Source organism: Miscanthus floridulus, chromosome 2 (assembly GCF_019320115.1).
Source record: "Miscanthus floridulus cultivar M001 chromosome 2, ASM1932011v1, whole genome shotgun sequence".
Taxonomy (NCBI): Eukaryota; Viridiplantae; Streptophyta; class Magnoliopsida; order Poales; family Poaceae; genus Miscanthus; species Miscanthus floridulus.
Window position 1 is genome coordinate 10,115,231 of NC_089581.1, and position 21,001 is coordinate 10,136,231.

General features: G+C 48.0%; 2 protein-coding genes and 2 non-coding genes across 4 annotated transcripts; 3 read left to right on the forward strand and 1 right to left on the reverse strand.

The window, feature by feature from the left end:
• The first annotated feature begins 1,769 nt into the window (after nt 1-1,769).
• On the forward strand, nt 1,770-1,856 carry LOC136541098 (small nucleolar RNA U31b). The gene has a single exon (XR_010780198.1). It is a non-coding gene; the product is annotated as a small nucleolar RNA U31b (small nucleolar RNA).
• A 212-nt stretch (nt 1,857-2,068) lies between these two features.
• LOC136541099 (small nucleolar RNA U31b) lies at nt 2,069-2,155 on the forward strand. The gene has a single exon (XR_010780199.1). It is a non-coding gene; the product is annotated as a small nucleolar RNA U31b (small nucleolar RNA).
• A 798-nt stretch (nt 2,156-2,953) lies between these two features.
• Nucleotides 2,954-6,451, forward strand: LOC136537886 (accelerated cell death 11). Its single transcript, XM_066529862.1, has 4 exons — nt 2,954-3,245; nt 5,332-5,504; nt 5,646-5,791; nt 6,102-6,451. Exons 1-4 carry the CDS (start codon nt 3,051-3,053, stop codon nt 6,206-6,208), a joined length of 621 nt encoding a protein of 206 aa, XP_066385959.1. The 5' UTR covers nt 2,954-3,050; the 3' UTR covers nt 6,209-6,451.
• A 4,515-nt stretch (nt 6,452-10,966) lies between these two features.
• LOC136536080 (putative serpin-Z5) lies at nt 10,967-14,334 on the reverse strand. Its single transcript, XM_066528489.1, has 4 exons — nt 14,039-14,334; nt 13,934-13,997; nt 13,182-13,700; nt 10,967-11,074 (listed from the first exon to the last, which is right to left on the reverse strand). The coding sequence occupies exons 1-4, from the start codon at nt 14,332-14,334 to the stop codon at nt 10,967-10,969; spliced, it is 987 nt and encodes a 328-aa protein (XP_066384586.1).
• Nucleotides 14,335-21,001: the final 6,667 nt, after the last annotated feature.

Sequence of the window (21,001 nt, forward strand, 5' to 3'; positions counted from 1 at the left end):
CGTAACTATGTCACTAGGCCAAAGCTTTTCAACCACGCGTGCTTATCCAAATAATCACGAGAGTGCACATATATATATATATATGTATATATCTTTTTATTTATTAATGGATTTTATTTTATTTATAAAAGTTGCTTCTTATGCTTAATCTAATATAACAAATCGTTTGCTAGAATCGTCGTCGGACATTTATAAATATTCCTACGCACGGCATAGTTTAACTTGAGCGTTTACTTGAGTCCGCGAAACTAAGTCACAAAGGATTCGCGCATCGCGTCGAATACGTTTTAAATTAAAAATCCGTGAAACTCATCTCGTAATTTTTTTCTTAGGCCTAAATCGCGGTGCTAAACGAGCTCGTAACACCAGGGGTGTTACAAGATTTTTCTTTTGATTCCCTATCAATCATTGAGAGAAAAATATCCCAAACTCGATTAGAGAGCAGATCCACTTGTTTCCCAACTCAAAAGAACACTTGGTTCATGTTTTGACCGGTGGTTGTGTTTATTACTCTTGGAGTTTGGCTTCTAGCCGGCTAGAGCGTCGCCCGTGGAGCTTGCCAGCCCTAGGAGGTTTGTGACCATCTCTTCAGGCTAGTAAACTCACTCCCTATCTCAAGAGTTGAGTCTCTTGACTTGAGGATGAGAAAGGGTTGCAAAGCCCTAAGCCTTAGTGGCTAACCTCAACAATGTGGACTTAGGCAAGGCTTGGTAGCGAGCTAAATCACAAGATAAATCATCGTGTCACCTTGTACTTGTTTTACTTTCTTGTGATTCATATTGTTGTTGAGGTGATTTCTAGGGCTTGGTGTCGATCTACTTGTATGTGCTTCTCCTGCAACTTCTAGCTGTCGATCTGTGAACTATACCCTTGCAGAAAGTTCAGTAATTTATCTGATCTAAGTTTTAAGTCATAGTTTTTAAACTGTGGTTTCAAAATTGTGTACAGGTACGGCAGTACCACGAGTTAAATTTAATGTTTACTCAAGTTTTATTTAAACATGCTATTCATACTCTTTTAGCCTAACCAGAGATTCTACGGTTTGCTTCGCGTATCTGTCGGGCCAGGCTCCACGAGTGGAGGAAGCCCCCCGCGGCCAGGCTCTGCAGAAAGGCAGAAATCGGCCGTTTCTGTCGGGCCTGGCTCACCTCGTGCGAGCGAGCGTGGAATGGCGCACGGCGTGTGAGATAGAGATACGTGGACGCGGTGAACCAAAGAGAAGCTGCTGCTGGCCTGACTGTAATGACCCAGGTAACCAAACAAGGTGCCGTCGCATGCACAAGGCCTGCCCAAAGCTGGCCTGGCTGGCTCCGTGCGAGCCAGGCTGCACTGGGCAACGAACCAAACAGGCCCTTAGAGGTGCATGCAGTATAGGCATATCTACTTTTAGTTTTTTTATAAGAAAGACATCTAGTTTTAGATTGGAGGCCTACGTGTGAAAGAGCTCGAAATGGCCGACAGTTTCGTTCTAGGCCTAAAATACGGCCCAGAGCTAGCTGTAAGTTGCTGCTCTCCCGTGCCTTCGAGAAAAGGCCCATAATCACCCCAAGGCCCACCGGAAACCCTAATTGCCCTTCTGCATCCACGATAAATACAGCCGCAGCGCCGCCGCCAAATTGTTCCGCATTCGTCTATCGTGCTCGTTTCTCATTTCTCATGTTTTCTCGCCGTTCTTTCACTGCGTCAGCGTGTTTTCTTTGGTTTTTGTGGGGTCATTTCGTCGGAACAGCGCTGTTGATTTTGATTCGTCGGTGTCGATGCCTGCGTCGGAGGATGATGATATGGTTTTGTCGCCCCAGTCTTAGGATCCGGACTTCCGGACCTGTGCTGATTGACATTGTTATCAAATCTGACTCCACTGTCCATCAGCCTGTTCGCGTCTCGTAAACCATGGTAAATTTTCAGTCGGACAGTGTTTTTCTCTCGCACCAAACCAGTCAGCAGTAAATAATCCACGATACGATACGACCTTCCGAACCGAGCTGCATGAGTTCGCCACTTCGTCTTCTCCTTTTTCAGTTTATGTTTCTGCTCTTTTTCTCATCTTTGCTGTATCCAGTCTTTATTAGAGGATGATGATTTGGAATTGTCGCCCGTCTTAGGATCCGCTCTCATGACGGTTCTTTGCTGATTGACATAATAGTGAATCTGACTCTTTACAGATAGTGTCAATTTTCAGTCCTGTTTGTTTGGTCATAAATAATCATAAATTTTCGGTCCGAACAATATTTTTCTCTCACACTAAATCAGCCGTCAGCAGAAATAATTCACGATGAGTTTAGCAGGTCTTCTGTTTCTAGATAGTGGTGTCAGTGATTCATTAACCGAAGGTATCATTGGGCCCGTTAGGTTCGCTGGAAAAAAACTAATACTGTTTGAACTGAAAAAAGTTAAAATATTATTTCGACTGATTTGTTTTGAGAAAAAATATTATTTTAATTAAAAAATAAATTGAAAAAGATGAATTATAAAATAAACCAACAGGCGACGGGTGCCAGCAGGAAGTACAGACCTGCTCGTCAGTGATTGCTGTGCAGCCGCCACAAGGAACTGCTAGTCTGCTACAGCCTACAGCAATGCCGTGCAGGCAGAAAGATCACACGAACCACGGTGTATGCCCTTGTGATGAGCAAACATTCTGTAATGATATTTTGACAAATCACAAATCACAATTCAAAAGTACTTAAAATTCATGGACATTTGCTTCACCGATGGATCTAAAATTCTTAAGATTCCTTGTAGCTTGAGTCGACAAAGGTCCTATCCTGTTTTTCAAACTGAGGGCGTAAGCTCTGAAACGTAATGGCCCAATTACGGGCCAGCATAGCCCAGCACGGCATCGAACAACCTCGGCCAGCTGCCCAAGGCAAGGACCTGCTCATCTCATCACAAAAAAAAAAAAAAAAAAAAAACGCGTAGAAACACCGAAAGGCAGCCGGCAGCACCGAACATTTCTCCCAAAAAATCGAAAAAGGGGAGGGAAAAAAATTTCTCGTCTCCTTCCCCCAGCTTGCCAGCACCCGAAGTCGCGTCGCGGAGCGAGAGCGGCGATGGGGTCGAGCGAGGCGGAGAAGCCGCTGCGTCGGATCGCGGCGTCGTTCGAGGAGCTCGCCGCCGTCGCCAAGCAGCAGCCCGCGGCGTCCATGGACGCCGGGGCCTTCTCGCGCGCCTGCTCCAACGTCTCCGTCCTCTTCGGCTGCCTCGGCATCGCCTTCAAGTTCGCGGAGATGGACTACGTCGCCAAGGCACGCCTCCTACTCCCCCGCCAACTCCCCCTTTCGTGTCTTAGGCTCTGTACAACTGCAGTAGCGGCTGTTTGGCGTGATTTCATCCAGTGTTTTGAACTTTAGATCCGTCTGCTGCTTACTTGTACTTGGATGTGGCGATCGATTCGAACTTAGAATTGTTAAAGACCAGTATTTAAGGAGGAAGTAATCTCACTGATACCAGACCATCTACTTATGCCTTGTGTGCTGTTCTGTGCTTGTTTGTTGTGGTGGATGCTTGGGGTGGTAGAATGTTATCTGCTGCACATACCAACCAGTATCAGTCATCATATATCTCCAGTTATGAGTAGGCAGTAGGCAGTTGGATAATTCACTGCAAACTTAGTGTGCAATCTTAGGCCTCTTAATCATGGTGATGATGATTAGCTTTATTTTGCTCTAGTTCGAGGTGCACTGAACTGTGTGATTAGTAACCAAAACTTGGAGGTTAGGAAGAATTGATCTCGAAGACTTCATCTAATCTGAGGCTGTGTTCTGTACCAGTTTGTTTCAATGGATACTTGAGGTGTTAGAATTAGAATATGATATGCTGCACTTGCTTTGTTGTTTGTCACTAGAGAATTCAAATAAACTAGACACTTGACTTAGTGCGCAACTGGTTTATTCTGGGTTGGGCGGATGATTCTGCTGCTGTGCTGGTTTAGTTTCGGACTGTGCTCTCATCGTTGCCGTTGCCTGGTTAGTTATCTGTTGTTAAAGTCTGTTTTGTGTCAGTAACATATATCTCAACTTTTGAGTTTGACTAAACATACTTGTATGTGGTGTATGATGTGATCAATTGAATTGGAATTGTCTAAGACCATTATATTAGGACGAAATGGTCTCACAGGTCAATTATGTGCATCAGAATCAGTGAATCTACTTCTAAGGCCCTGTTTGGTTGGGCTTTTGGCTTTGGCTTTTGGCCCCAAAAGCCAAAAGCCCAACCAAAGGGGCTGCTTTTGGAGGGTGCTTTTTCAGAAGCAGCTGCTTTTCCGTAGTTCATTTTTGAAAGCTGGTTTGACCCTGCTTTTGGCTTTTGGCTTTATGCTTTTCGAAATTGGTGGAATAAAAAGCTCTTCCATAGTTGTTTCAAGAGAGATAATGATAAAAGGTATATTTTATACTTGTTTAACCAAACAGCTTTCAGCTTTTCTATAGCTCACAGCCCACAACAGCTTTTCCACAGCTCACAGCCCACAGCAGCTTTTTCCCACAGCCACAGCTCAACCAAACAGGGCCAAGGCCGTGTTCACTGTTATTTGCTTGTTTGTTTTGATGGAATACTAGAGGTGCTAAAATCTTATCTGCTGCACATGCCAATCAGTACCATTTATCATATATGTTGGTATCTGAGTAGGCACTTGGATAATTCACTTCAAACTTAGTGTGCAACTATTTTACTTTGAGCTCTTGATGATGGTGATGGGTAGATTCAGTTTCTGCTAGGTACACCCTTTTTGGCAGTTAAACTGTGTGATCTTCTGCTTAGTTGTACTCGAATGTGGTGATTGAGGCATTGTCTAAGACTTGGAGGTTAGGAAGAATTGACCTCGGAAATTCCAAAATAATGTAGACTTTTTGCATCTTAACCAGATCATCTAATTCGGAGGCTATGTTCTGCGCCAATTTGTTTCAATGGACACTCAAGGTGTTAGAATATGGCCCTCCGCACTTGCTTTCTACTTTGCTACTAGAGTTAAAAAAGGTCTCATCAGTTTTTACTGGAGACTTTGGCGTCTTGGACAGTGCAATACATAGCAGATTAATGTGCAACTGGTTTATTCTGAGCTGGGATGCTGTGCCTCTGACTTCGCTCTCATCTTTGCCTGGTTAGTTGTCTAATGTTGAAGTCTATTTTGTGTTAGCAACAAGTATTTTCACTTTTGAGTTTGACTAGACACTTGGATAATTTACTACCACAGAAAACACAGTATAGAACTACTTTACTTCTAGCAATTTATTGATGATGGCGCTGAGTTGCTTTCTTTGTTGCCAAGTTATCATTCTGATGTTTCTAAGTTTGTGGTATTCTTCTCTAATCACTTCATTGGACCTTCTACAGGTTCATGATTTGGTGGAGGTGTCCAAGTCAATTTCAACATTGCCTTCTATGGTTGAGCTAGACATTCAGACCGACACTGTCAGGAAACCAGGGAGCCATACAAGGAATCTGCTTAGAGTGAAGCGTGGGATTGATATGGTTAAAGTCCTGTTTGAGCAAATTCTTGTCACAGAGTAAGCAAGAGATGCACACTGAATACCTCTTTACTTCTCTCAACTCGTAGTTGCTTATAAGTTTGTGTTGTGAACTGTTAAGCTCTGTATTTCCTTACTATGCTTTTTCAGTGAATTTGATCGATTAACATTGTCTTGCAGGGGCAACTCACTAAGGGATGCGGCATCAGTAGCTTATGCTCAGGTCTTTGCTCCTCACCATGGATGGGCAATAAGGAAAGCAGTTGCTGCTGGAATGTACGCCCTTCCCTCAAAGTCCCAGCTGTTGAAGAAATTGAATGAAGATGGTGAGTACCTTAAATCTCTCGTCTGCTCTAGCTTCAGCCCCTAACAAAATAGCAAGCTGCTGATTTTTATGCTGAAATGATCACTTAGTCCTTATAAAGCTTTAACATAGTTGTTCACTTGTCTGTTTGTGAGAGACAAACTAATATTCCTGTATGCCTATGATTCTCTGATGTTCATGATCCATAAAAATGATGATAGTGCTGGGTACAGATTTATCAAAAGCATACTAGGATATCTGGGATTTCATATGGTAATATGGCTTAACTTTGACCTGAGGCAATGCTGACCATATTTCCTTTTCACTTGCAGAGGAATCAGCAAAGGTTCAAATGCAGAACTTTGTCAGGTCATCAGCTCCAGTAATCTGCTATGTTGAAGACCTTTTCACCTCAAGGAATTTGGGCATAGATTGGTGAAGAAACTACGGATATATTTCCTTGATGTACTAATCCAGTCAGATGGTGTGCTGTGAGCTGGGCTCGGAGGGCTCGGAAAGCCTTTTTCTGGATTCCATGTCTCCAAGTTGTAACCAAATCTATAAGCTTCGGTCTAAAACTACTTAGCGATCCTATTCTGGAGTCATTCGTGATGGTTGTTGAGTACGCATGTGACGACATGCATAGTTGATGAGGAAATATACGTGTCGGCTGATTGGAAAACTCTCTCTCTCTCTCTCTCTCTCTCTCTCTCTCTCTCTCTCTCTCTCTCTATCTCTTCTGGATATGCTGCTTCATTTCATGTATGCTCACCTGAGGTGGCCGCAATGCAGAGCAATTTCATTTTCTTAGTGATGGCATTTCAGGAATTCGATAATCTTGGTCTCGATATCTCATGGCATCATGCCAATTTGAACTAGAATTTGCAAGCTGTCAACTAGAATTAAACTGTTGTATAGAGAACTTATATGTGACTGAATCATCAGTAAATGGCATAGGCACAATAATTTGTCAGTTTACGAGGAGTAGAAGAGGGCTGGAGGCAGCCGTGCACAGAAGTGCCGCCGCGCCGCGCGCTTGCTATCTCCAGGCCCTGCTTGCTTATAGAGGGAAGCATAGATGGCCAACGGCCGGCCTAGCCCGGCACGGCATGGGCCAGTGCCAGGCACGGCCCGATAGGGGTCGGGCCGGCACAGCACGACGTGCCTCCCGGGCCGTGCCTCACAAGGCCACGGGCCTGGCCTCCGGCCTAGGCATGGCTCTGTGGGCCGATTTTCGTGTCGGGCCAGCCCGAGAAGCACGGCCAATTTCACAGGTCATGCCAGCTCGAGGCCCACTGGCTGCCGACAGAGAGAGCCGGATCCAGAGGAGATTGCCGCCGCTCGCCGCCGAGGAGATCGACGCCAGATCCGGAGGAGGCCAGCGCGCTCGCCACCGAGGCATGGAGCGGTGGAGGAGGCTGACACCCTCGAAGCTGGATCCGGAGGAGCCGCTCGAGGCCAGCCACCACGCTCGTTGTCCCTGGATCTGGTTGTGCCCGCCCTCGATCCGCCGCCGGGGACGCCACCACCCTAGATCCATCGCCGGAGGCCGAGCACGCCGCCGGGGAGCGCCACACGCCTCCTCGCGCGTGGATCTCATCGTCCTCCGCCTCCTCGCGCCGGATCTCGCGAAGCCACCGGATCCGGATCTCGTCGGGGCTGCGAGCTCGGTGGATGCGCCGCCTGCTCCTGGCCGCACCGTCGCCCCTCGACAACCGCACGTCGCCGCTCCTCGAGGACCGCGCGCCGCCGCTCTAGGGCCATGTGCCGTCGCCGCCATGGAAGAGAAGGGAGCTGAGCGGACCAGAGGAGGGAGAGGGAGGGATGGAGGCGAGCGCACCAGAGAAGGGAGAGGGAGGGTGGCCAGCACATGGCGAGGGAGAGGGAAGGAGGGAGGGAGGCCAGCGCACGGAGGGAGAGGGAGCGCGGCGCCGTGCGGGTGAGCGAGGGAGAAGAAGCGTGTCACTGTGCGAGTGAGCAAGGGAGAGGGAGTGTGGCTCGCCACCACCGAGGGGCTCTTAGCAGGCCGGCTGGCCGGGCCACCAGCAGGCCTCCGGTTCTGTAGCAGGCCGTGCCGTGTCGGCCCACGTGTCTGGGGTAAGGCCCAGGCACGGCCTGCTCCTCCGGACCGTGCCAGCCCGGGCCTGACACGGGCCTTGGGCCGGGCCGACGGGCTCGGGCTGCATGGCGCCGTCGCCGAGGACGTCCCAGGATCAGGAGGCCGAAGTGAGCGCCACGGGGCGGGAGCCGGACATGAAGACGCCGTTGCCGCGTGATGAACCGATGAGGTACGGGTTCCTGTCACTCTACTCGACCAATTCGATGCTGCTTCATTCAGTCCGGTGCGCGCTGTGTTGGTGGATTGGTGGTACGTGGTGACTGACGAGAAGGTGAACTAGGTGCTTGAATCCATCCACTTGAGGTGGAAGCAATTGGGCTGTTGTGATGGTGGGATTGGTGGTACATTGTCACTGACAAAGTGGTGAATTGATCAACTTGTGGGGGAAGTGTTGCTGTTCTAGACAATTGAAATGTTACTCGCTTGTGTGCTTCTTTGTTCTCATAGTGGTGCGCAGCAGAATTATGAAGCTCTGAATTCAAGCTTTGTGGGGCTTAGAAAAGTTGAGAACTTTCAGTTAATACTTGCAGTTACCTTGTTACTTATTATTTAGGCTTCGTCAATGCTCCAAGGTGTGGATTCCATGGATGCATATGGCTGAGTTGAGCTTCTTCTGAGCATTTTTTATATGACGAACTTGGAGGAGTTGGGTGTGTTAAATACAGTCAAATGGAGCATTCATTTCTGATGAATTGGACCAGATATTGAGTTTGCAGGAGCTGTCAGTGGCAATATTCATGGTTCTATAGTTAGTCTATTTTTTATCTTGGTTAAGCCCACAAAAGTCCCCTTTGTTGAATGCTTAAATTCTCTAATTTATTTCGTTTGCTTAACCAGCTGGATCTTCACGTATAATGCTAAAATCTTTATGGTTCCATGAACTAGAAATAAGCCCCTCGCTCGGGGAACGAGGATTTCTCAAGCATACCAATTGAGACAACTTGTTCAACAAAGCTGACCTTTCCTCCAGCTTCAATAGTTAAACAACTGGTGTCTGCCATTGAGTAAGATCGTGTTCCTTAGCAAGCATTTTAAATATGTTCATAATTTTCACAATTTCTGGTTAGTTTAGTTTGGGGTATTTTATATCTGTTGGACCTTTAAAAAATGAGAATTGTGTGCTGATGTTTGAGATTGTTGAAGCCTTGTCTAAACCTGAGGGCAGCAACAAAAGGTCTTTCAGTTTAAGCTTTGAATGCCTGCAACCTTTTCACTCTTAAAAAAATCTCAAATGCTCAAGTTCTGATTGTTTTTGAGCTTCACTTTTTCTGATTGCTTTTGCATTCCTGTGATGATAGTGGGATCAGAGCTGAAAAGGCTACCCTTCTTCTGATTGCTTTTGCATTCTATGATGACAGTGGGATCTAGAGTTGAAGAAGAAGTCATACTTTTTTTTCTTTGGCTACTATCCGACAAACCACATTGGCCTCCACATCGATTTTCAGTTTTCATTATTTTTATTAAGCAGACAGTACCTACTAATACTAATTTATTTGGTGGTTATTACAATTCAGTAAAGGCTTTAGCTCCTCTTGGGCAGTTTCAGCGTCCAACACTATATAGCAGAACTCCACCAGTGAAGACATTCACTGGAGTCTTTTTAAAATGTATCACCGTCCGACAGTTTAGCTCACCCTGTGCACGTTCTCCTCTTCTTTGTCTCATGCAGCATCTCCTATACAACGTCTGGCATTAGCTCCAAGCAGTCAGTTCGATCCCGGTGATCAGGTAATTTCGCCCACCATTGTTTCATAGTCTCAGACTCAATTTGGTTTTAGGCTCAAAGTTTCTCTGTTTCAGTTTGATGGAGCTGTGTTAATTATTGTTAACTTTTGTTTTATGTGATGCAAACTAATTTGATCATGCAAGTCTCTATCAATCTGAGTCGGTTGTTCATTGGTCTTTTCATCTTCTTGTCATGAAATTAACATCATAATTCAGTGGAAATCTTTTGTAGGTGCCGACTACAACTCTATACAAGAATCCCCACCGGTAATGACAACCAATGCCACTGGAAATTTTTTCATCACTACTTCAGTGGTTCAGAGACATTCTATAATTAGACATACTAATTGGACACAATAGTTTACTATGTGAAAATTTCTATCAAACAGGTAGATAACAGAGTGATACTTCTTGATTTATGTTTATTATGTTGTTTTATATTAGTGCCATGACCTGCCATAAATAATGGGATGAACTAGACTGCCTTGCCATGAGCACACTTCAGTTCTTGGTTAATTGTTTTACCATACATTTGATAAATGAATCATATTTGACATTTTATTTATTAATGACTATCGCCTTCAATTTTTGTAGGTGGATAGAGTTAGTACTAGAATACGCGTATCTTGTAGTTGCTGCCATTGTAGTTAACATTATACGATTTGTGACATCAATATTCTGCTGTTCATTGATTCACTCGTTAGAAGCTGTTTGCTTGACATTGCATGGTTATGGTTTACTGGTTGGAAGCTGATGAATCCATCTTTTTTTAAAAAAAATACCAAATATAGTTTCAATGGTCTCAGCAATGGTTTTTCAACAAGGTCTCTTTAATTATTTCCAATAGTCTATGTAATGTGATCCTTTTGTGTCATTAGAAATTTTCAGCTTATCCAATAACTGGTAGTGAACATCAGCTTTTAGCAGCTTTTAGGCATCAAGCCACAGAGCAAAAATAGTACTCGATCTTCTTTGCATACCAATCTATGTTTGGTTCCCGGCACTAATATATCATAACTAATCTAAGACAATTATGATAAGTTGTTACCTTTTACTCTATATAGTATATGATATTCAGCCTGTTCGCTGGTTGGTTTTTTTGGCTGATAAGCCCGACTGGTGCTGGTTTATTATGAGAGAAAAACACTATATCATGGCTGATAAGTCCTGGCTGAAACTAACAAGCGAACAGGCTGATTGAAACTTAAATATTTTTGAACTAAATTTAGTTGTCAACTACACACTTGTGAGCAAGAGGTGAAATGTGTCCAAAAGAATCCTGAGCCAAGAACGTTGACCATATTTTTGGCTCGCTCGAGGACGCAGAGGATATATATAGCTGGCAAGCAGCCGTCACTGGGACGGATCAGCAAAGACGACGGCGCCGGACACCTCCTCCATGATAAAGAACGCGAAGGGATGGTCGGCGACGAAATCGACAAAGGGTCCGTTCGGCTTACCCTATATTTAATTTATTCGACTTATTTTTTTAGCCATAACAGTATTTTTCTTTCACAACAATTCAGCCAGAACAGTATTTTTCAGCCAGTTTCAGCTAAGATTCAGACCAGCGAACGGGGCCAAACTTTGGTGGAGGGCCAGGCGGTGCAGCCCCAATCATGGGAAAGCCGACGTACGCGTTTTTTTTAATTTTAACATTTTTTTTAAACTAATTTTAAATCTAACACTAGATGTTTTTTATTTTTAAAACTAACACTTTTGGCCGCGTCTATTGCTATGGCGCGGCCAAACGCCTGTGCCGCGCCATGCATGGTGGCGCGGCAGAAGGATGACGTGGTAGGGTCTGCCGCGCCACCGATCTTGGCGCGGCAGTGACGCGCCCTCGTCGGCGGCGCGGCAGTGCAGCGCTACCAGCCCGCTGCTCAAGTCAGTCTACTGTAGCCTCGTCCCGTCTTGTCCATCCTCCCGAATCTGCCTTCCACCACTGTGCGGGATGTGCAGCTTCGTGGCCGCCGAGCGGACCCCATGGCGTCTGCGGTCTGCCCCTCACTCGCACTGCACCTGCCTCCTCGTGCCGGCTGCCGCTCCCAGCCCCAGTGGGGAGTGCTGCTGCTAAGAGCGTGCTTTCCTGGGCATGAGCAGCGTGGTTGTGGGTATTTAATGTGGATGGCGACGCGACGGCGGACGGGACGGGTGCAGTAGGAGTAGATCAGTCGATTAGGCTGGCGCCGAAGACATTGCCCCCTGTTGGGGCCTTGTTTAGTTCCAAGTTTTTCCAAAAAGTGCTACAGTAATCATCACATCGAATCTTGCGATACGTGCATGGAGCATTAAATATAGACGAAAAAAAACTAATTACACAGTTTGGTTGGAAATCGCGAGACGAACGTTTTGAGCCTAATTAGTCCATGATTGAATACTAATTGCCAAATAAAAACGAAAATGCTACCGTGGCCAAATTCCTAAATTTCACTCAACTAAACAAGGCCTGGGTTGATTTGCCGAAGACATTGCCCCCTGTTGGGTTGATTTGCTGCGAAAAAAAATACTATTAGTTAATAAAAAAAATACGACTTATAAGTCTGGCGGTCGCGGTGCGTGGCGGTGGCTCCAGCTGAGCTGGAGATACGACTGCGAGTACTGGTACAACTACACTTGACTGTGACATGAGCAACATTGCATTTGCATCGAAATACTGTACTAGTGCTAGAGTTTCGGGGTGCTGGGTCCTTTACTCGTTTCTAAAATTCATATCATATTTGCCATGGATGTACAAAGGGAGGGGAAAAGGAGGCCACGAAGGCATGAACAATGGCCGGACAAGACGGATGGCTAGCGAAGCCCGCTGTCTAATTTGCCGACCGAAAAAAAAAACAGATGGCTACACAGTTCTTGCTACAGTGTTTGCCGAGAGGTCAGAGGAGCCTGATGATGTCACAGTGTTTGCCACAGTGTTCTATCGACTGATCTATTCCTACTGCACCCGTCCCGTCCGCCGTCACGTCGCCATCCACATCAAATACCCACAACCACGCTGCTCATGCCCAGGAAAGCACGCTCTTAGCAGCAGCACTCCCCACTGGGGCTGGGAGCGGCAGCCGCCACGAGGAGGCAGGAGCAGTGCGAGTGAGGGGCAAACCGCAGACGCCATGGGGTCCACTCGGCGGCCACGAAGCTGCACATCCCGCACAGTGTTGGAAGGCAGATTCACGCAGAGGGAGGACGGATAAGACGGGACGAGGCTACAGTAAACTACTTGAGTAGCGGGCTGGTAGCGCTGCATTGCCGCGCCACCGATAAGGGCGCGTCACTGCCGCGCCAAGATCGGTGGCGCGGCAGACCCTGCCACGTCACCTGTCGGCGCTCCTGGTCTTCGCCACGTCATCCTTCCGCCGCGCCACCATGCATGGCGTGGCACAGGCGTTTGGCCGCGCCATGGCAATAGACGCGGCCAAAAGTGTTAGTTTTAAAAATAAAAAAAATATAGTGTTAGATTTAAAAATAGTTTTAAAAAAAAGTGTTAAAATTAAAAAAAAAACCACGTACGTCACAGCTGCGGCCTCCGTGCCTTCCTCGTTCAGCTCAATATGACCGCCTTGTGACAAACCTGGTTTATCTTGGGCGACACGCCGGGGTAGCCTCTTTCCTCGGCCATGTCAGTCAGGTCGGCGGCACCTTCTTTGCGAGGGTCAAGCGTGGCCTCGAGCCCTATCTTCCGGAGGGTGTCGGTGAGGTTTCTGGAGTAGGACATCTTGAACCTTGGCAGCCGGAGCTTGCGGACACAGACCTTCCTCACCGGCAGATGATCGTGCAGGAACGCCAGGCCGGACGCGGCGAGCTCGTCGACGAGGCTCCACAGGCCCTTGCGCGCGTCCGGCAGGAAGACGCACAGGGAGTACCTGGCGACGTCGCCGCGGCGCGCAACCTTCGTCATCCGGTTCCCGCCGAAAGGGGGGAAGGCCAGGTGTGCTTGGTACCGCAGCTTGAGCACCTTGAACCCGCCGTGCACGGCAACGAGGTAGCTGCCGCAGCCGCGCATCAGCGGCGTCTCCACGGCGGTGCCGTCGAGGAGGTAGAAGTCCTCCACCTCGGTGCAGCGCTTGGTGAAAAGCTTATCCCACTTGCCCTTGAAGTAGATGGCGTTGACGGGCGTGAGGCCAATCCCATGTTAAAGTCGGTTGGTTTCGATGATATTCTGTAAGGGAAAATAAGCTGAAATAGGCTGACTCCGTTCAAGCGAACAGGCATCACATGCCGTGCTTCCTCTGCCTGCGTGCGTGTGAATGCGTGCATTAGTGCCACATTGGTTAACAAGGTTGCGGACGGAGCAGGTAGAAGAAAAACGTTACGCACACGCACCTTTGTTTTTGTCCTGAAATCCACGGCGCGCACCTCGGCCTTGAAGCACTCGACGGCGGTCGCTCTGAACGCCAGCTTCAAGAACACATCGTTGTCGTGCCAGACGCCGCACGCAAATGCGATGAGCGGGCCGCCGGACGCGGAGTCGCGGCGAGCGCGCCGCGGACGAGCTCGGCGAGGTCGTCGGGTGACGCTGCGCCGAGCAGGGCCAGGAGCTCGCCCAGGGCGGCGCCCCGTGCCCCGGCGGCCACCAGGGCCAGCGCGTCGTAGATGGACAGCGGCGAGAAGACGAGGTTGCCGCTGCGGTCGCTCTTGTTGGCGACGAGCTGCTTCGTGAGGCGGAGCGCCAGCGACGTGAGCCCGGCGCTGGCTGCGGAAACGCGCTGCCCCTCCGCCTCCATGGTGATGGTGTGCTTGCGTCTCTGGGTACCTGTGGATGGATCGATGCGAGGACGTACGCCGAGGCTGTATTTGGAGGACGGATTGACGGAAGCGCGCGTATATATATACAGTGAAAAGATTATATGATTCTGATCGATCCTACTACGAGTATTGTTTAGAATGCTGGACTCTTTATATTACAAAAAACAGTTCCAGCACTATCATTGGGTGAGGTTGACCAAGAAATTCCGTGTACACGGAGGTCAGCAGGGCCCGGAGATAAACGCCCTGCACCGCGTCTCCGTGCAGACCTACCTTAGACAGAAGTGATATCTCCTGCAACTAAAAAGAATAAAATATAAATATTTTTTAGTACGACATTTATTTTGGTTCGTCCGTCTGACTACGGCTGTGATCCCACGACATCTTAATTACTGATTGATCATGCCATTCTTCTTGATCCATTGTATGGGTAAGGGACATCGGTGATCAGACACTGTTCGTGTCTAAACATTTCAATGAAAGCTTCGTGGAACAAGTGTATCCAAGTACAAGGAGAACAAAATCTATATATCTGAGCCATTGTATGGGGATCTATACGACTTGGTTCATCGACTGGAGATCGTTGATATTGCTACCGGCGCATCCGAAGTGAAGCCCGTCCAGGAAAAGATGCAGGGTTTCGAGGCTCTAGGTTGGATTCGACCCAATCTCTGGAAGCTCTAGGGTTTGTGAGCCTGCGACGCCATGCACTCCATGACTATGTTAAATTCATAAACTTTGCTTTTTGAATTAAATGTCACTTTAACGCTAATATTTAATTTAATAGTATTGTTATCTTATCGTACGATATTTGTGTTTTTAGTATAAATTGTTAGTTATCCCGTAGCAACGCACGAGCACACTACCTAGTATCCCCAAAAGTCTATCACACAGTCAGAGGTGGTTGGCTCAAGCTTATCTACCACCCTTAGCCCTGTGATGGGTTTTTTTTGGACACGTGCCTTTCATTTATAGGCTTTTCGGGACACGTACCTTTCATTCAAGGTGGTTCTGCACGCGACAGTTTTGTTACTATGTGCACGGCCGCCATCAGCCTTTCTCTATAAGTTTCCTTTGCTTGCATTGCATGCAGGCTGATCGTGATAAGTGTTGAATTCTTGCTAGCTATGGTTATTTCAGGGACAATTGCAACTCATGGATGAGACGAAGGGGGTGCAACATGTATATGTAGCTTAGGTTTTTGCTCTCACCGTGGATGGCTATTGTTGAGGAAGGCATTTGTTGTTGCTACCTTGCTGGAATGCCATATGCCCTTCCCTCAAAGGCGCACCTCTTTGAATGTGTATCCTCTCTGTCGACGAAATATGGTCGGCAGTCCATCTAGGGGTATGCCCATGATGGTAGATTGTCGGTAGACGGTGCGTGTAATCAGGAACCAGATGGTTACAGAGGCACAAGACATAAGATTTATACAGGTTCGGCCACCGTGTTGGCGTAATACCTACGTCTTGTGTCTTATTATTCTGTATTGATTGAGGTGTAGTAGATAGATTTTGTCCGCTAGGGGACCCCTGCCTCTCCTTATATAGTCTGGAGAGACAGAGTTACAAGTAAAGTATCATATTTGGTACTATTACAATATCTAGTACAACTTGTAATCTTACCGTGCACGCCTCGATCTTACGGGCCGAGCCACCTCGGATGGTGCGGCCCATGTACCATATTATGGTACCCGGGGGTATATCCCCCACAGCTAGTCCCCGAGCGTCATGAATTCTGATGCGACACGCCATTTTAACCTTCTCCGAACAGTGAGGCTTGAGTTCTTGATATCTCCGACCACCGTTGTCGCCGGAGAAGTAGGTTGTCCAAAGAATGTATGGTGCTCTTAAGAAGAAAGAAAAAGATTTCCGTCCTGGGAAGTGTGCCCACTTGGGTTTCTGTGAAGAAACGTAAGGGCGTCTTGAAGCGTAGCGTCTTTGATCATCAGAGACGTAGGGGTCGAAAAACAAACACATTCACCGCAAGGTGAAGTGTGCCCACTTAGTCCCCGAGCCTGGTAGTAGGTGATGCAGGCACGTGGTGCTAGGGTCTAAAAAGAATTCTCAGTTAAGTTGAGAATCCGATCGTCGTACAGGCAATACGAGATGCACCGGCAGGTGCATCGTACCGATGTAGTCCCTGAGCTTGCTGGAAGGTGAGGTATGAGCCTTATAGCAAGGTCTCAAGGAGAAAAAATATCCTAATTGTATGCGAGTTGCCAGTCGCATGTAGTCGAGACGCAAAGTCCCTGAGCCGTGGTCGGAGAGTGGTCGAGGTAGTCTCCGAGCACAGATCGAGGAGCGAGCGACGAAGTCCCCGAGCTGTGATCGAAGAGTGATCGAGGCAGTCCCCGAGCACAGGTCGAGGAGCGAGCGACGAAGTCAGTGATCGAGGTAGTCCCCGAGCGTAGGTCGAGAAGCGAGCGACGAAGTCTCCGAGCATAGCTCGAAATTCCTACAATATAAATATGTTTAATGGTAGTACATGATGTATAAAATAATAAATTATGGAGAAAAATCAGCGGTGAAGAAATAGTGTATGACGCTCAGCAGTCACTTGTAAATGAGCATGATGTGATAAAGTAGTTGGTGCTTTGTAAACATCAGTGTTAATGTGAAGTTTGTGTTTATACTTAATATAAATCGTCTGACCAGTTAGTATGTAGCTGAGCCTGCAGCCCTAGCTAGCTTCACTGTAGTGTGGAGCGCGGAGCCCATGTGCGTGTAGGAAGGCGTCGCTAAGGAGCCACTACCGACGACCCGTAACGCAGAGGGCGGACGCTCATACACGTGTAGAGAGAGTCGATAGACAGGGCCGTTTCTGGAGACATCGAGCGTCAACGTGGCTAGTCGGGGATTTGCGTTAAGTATAGCTGTATGTTATCTTTAAGATGGTGTACATGGACAAACGTTATTTGAAGAATAATCATGACGAGGATGTTTGTGGAGAAACATCGTAATGAAAAATTATATTAAATATAAATATTAGAAGTGTACTTATCTTTGGATAGAAATCTGGTCGGCGGTGATGAAGTTGTCCGGTCCTCGAGCTTTCCAACCTGTCGTCATGACGGTGGTCGTGGTTGTCGTAGCGCCGTTCTTCGCGGCGATCATCATTGAGATGTGGTCTGGTGGTCGGAGTTAGGTGGAGCCACTTGGGACGTGGTTGGCGTGGTCTATGGTCGACGTGGTCGGAGCTCGGCGGAGCCGCTTGGGACGTGGTCGACGCTCGGGATGTGGTCGACCTGGTCCGTGGTCGACGTGGTCGGAGCTCGGTGTAGCCATTTGGGACGTGGTCGACGTGAGATCGGCGGAGCCGCTCGGGACGTGGTCGACGTGGTCCGTGGTCGACGTGAGCTCGGACGGCTTGCTCAATCGGCCCGCTTGGCTCGACGTGGCTCGCTAGACGGCTCAATGCGGCTTGATGGCTCTCGACGTGGCTCGCCAGATAGCTTGTACGACGGAGCAGATGGGGCGTGGCCGAAGCGTGCTTGATGCCATATGTGCATGTGCACATGCAAGTGCCGCAGCGATCTGTAGTTGGCCTGCACGTACATGTACACATACTTCTTCCTTATTTGCTTGCATGCATGCAGATTTGCTTCCATGGAGATCTCTGCTGTGTTTGATCCGAATTGGAGTAGAACTCCTGTGCGGATGCGGCTCAGAGTGCAAACGCCACGTAGTTGCGTCGCCGAGTCCTCGGCGGGTCGGTGAAGTCGGAGAAGACGCCGATGATGAGGTTGCATGTATGCGACTGTAGGCCGTACGTCTTGATTGGATCTCGGCGACTGGATGATGATCTAGCTTGCTGAAACTGTTCGTGAGAACGTCGATCGTAGACGCATGTATACACGGAAGTATCTTTGGCTTGCATGATGATCTAGCTTGCTTGTCTGTCATTGGCTTGCATGTAGATCGGTTCTTCCAATAGATTGCTTGCTTGCGTCATCAAGCATGCATGATGCTGTAGATGGCATGGCATGTCTCAGACGCAGCCTTCTTGTCGTGGTACTGCATGTGCTCACGCACCACCGCCGTTGCCGGGTCCTTCTCCATATAATCCGGTGTAGCGCTGAGCATGTCGATCGGCGCCGAGTAGCGATCCGTCGATGCGATTGCGGAGGTACTGATGTCATTTGGCGGCGTACTTACCGTCGAGTTGTTGACTGCACGGCACAGAAGAAATTGCCAAGTAGATTGATCTTGACTCGATCATAGGTGGAGATTTCGAGCATGGTCCGGCATGCAAACGTGGTGGAGCTTATGAACGATGTCTCAGATCGGATCAAGCGGCGAGCTTGCCGTGCTGCTGCACCTCGCCAGCGGCAGCCCATACTAGCTGGACGCACGGACCGTTGCCGAGAAGATGCTGTTGATCTTAAGGTACGCCATATGGTTCACCATGGATCAGTGCGCACACCCCCTACCTGACGTGCCACTGTCGACGAAATATGGTCGGCAGTCCATCTAGGGGTATGCTCATGATGATAGATTGTCGGTAGACGGTGCGTGTAATCATGAACCAGGACACAAGATTTCTACAGGTTCGGCTGCCGTGTTGGCGTAATACCTACGTCATGTGTCTCATTATTCTATATTGATTGAGGTGTAGTAGATAGATCTTGTCCGCTAGGGGACCCCTGCCTCTCCTTATATAGTCTGGAGGGATAGGATTACAAGTAAAGTATCATATTTGGTACTATTACAATATCTAGTACAACTTGTAATCTTGCTGTGCACGCCTCGATCTTACGGGCCGGACCACCTCGGATGGTGCGGCCCATGTACCATCTTGTGGTACCCAGGGGTATATCCCCCACACTCTCCTCTAAGGGTCTGTTTGGAAGAGTTTCAACAGCTCTAAATCCATAAAAAATAGCTCTAAATCTACATTTTCTAGCCAAACACTTTGAGATTCGGCAGATCTACCATTGAGCAGATCCACGGAATCCATGGATCTGCCTCTAGATTCACGGATATCGTGGAGCACCTCAAGGGTGGCAGGTAGGTTGGCAACATTGAGTAGGTTCATCTCAAGGTTAGCAGAGTGAGGGTTACCCTTCTTTGAGGTTATGCGGAGCATAGATCCATTCAACTAGGGCCCGACCTAGTAGAAAGCCTTCAGGGACCTCAAGAGCTACCTCTTGGGCATCACCACTCTCACTACCCTGTTGTCTGATGAACCACTCATCCTATACATAGCAACTTCCTCCCTCGGTAGTGAGTGTCGTTCTCATAAAGGAGAAAGAAGAAGAACACCAACGAAGGCAAATTGCAATCTACTTTGTCTCAGAAACACCATGCCCACGCCGTTTTTGTCATCGGAGTCACCGCTTGCGGCCTGCTGGACCAATTGGGTTGCCCAGATCTGCCGCTCGCAGCATGTCCTATGTACGAGGCCACCAACTCCACATCTGTTGGTTGCCCTCACAGGTCCAAACACAGAGCAAAATCACAAGGCGATTCAACAAAGAGATAATAGAAGGAGGGATCCACATCGAAGACAGATGATGAGATAGAGATCGACCTCTCTCACCCGCGTGCCGCTGATGCATCGCATCTGCACCACTGGCCCACGCGGGCCTGGGTGCTGCCACCCCGTGTGACCTCGATCATGTGCCACCGACCCGTGAGCCACTAGCCTCGTGGCTTGGGGTGTCGCTACAACGCGCGACATCGCGCTATTGCTACACATGGCCTTAGACGCCACCGCCTCACGCTCTGCCTCACGAGTCAGGGAGAGAAGGGGAGTAGGAGAGGAGGGGGGGGGTTGGGAGTGAGAGAAGCGGCGTGTGGGAGAGAGGAAGAGAGCTAGAAGAGAAGGGAAGTGTGAGGGGACAGAGAGGGAGAGCGCCTAGGAGAGAGAGAGAGAGAGAGGGTTATTCGGACTCCAACTCCCTAGAGTTAAGAGAAGTTAACTTTAATTTCGGGCTCGAGATCGAAGTCACTGTCGGTTGGTTATACAACCTGACATTGATACTATCACTATCAGGTTATATTATCAACCAGCGGTGATAATTATCTATCACTGTTGGACAATTTTAAAATCTAACAGCGATAGCATTATTGCTTATAAACCGGCAGTGATACCTTATCACTGTCGGTTGACAGTGATTGTTTGCTCTGGCATAGTGGGTGACCTACTAATCATAGGACAACCCCGCCATGCTCTGCGCCTTTCCTGGAAGTGCTTGTGGGTCTTTCGAGTAAAAAAAAAAAACAGTGCCAAAGCCTAACTTACCCTGGTTGGCCTTATTGTTTACTGGGTAGCCTTGGCCGATCAAGGTTCTTGCTTGCTGCCGTGTGACTAAAATCCACGTGAACATTAACGATTACAAATTTCGATGAGCAGTGACGGTTGCTGAACCACTTGGGAGCAGCGTGCCAATTAACGTTCACTACTGGAAACTACAAATTTCATGATGGTTTTGATTTTTTTGACGCTTATTGAAAAGACACATGATTTTCTTGCCATCAAAATTTCTCTTCAATCTCGCAAATGGTTTTGAATTCGTTCCCGATCTTTCACGCCGTCAGCGCCTGCAGTTCTCAGCTGTCTAGCCGTTGAATCTGTTAGTTGGACTTGAGGATGATATCTCGATTGTCAATTGTGAAGATCTGGGAGGCTTGTGAATGAGTG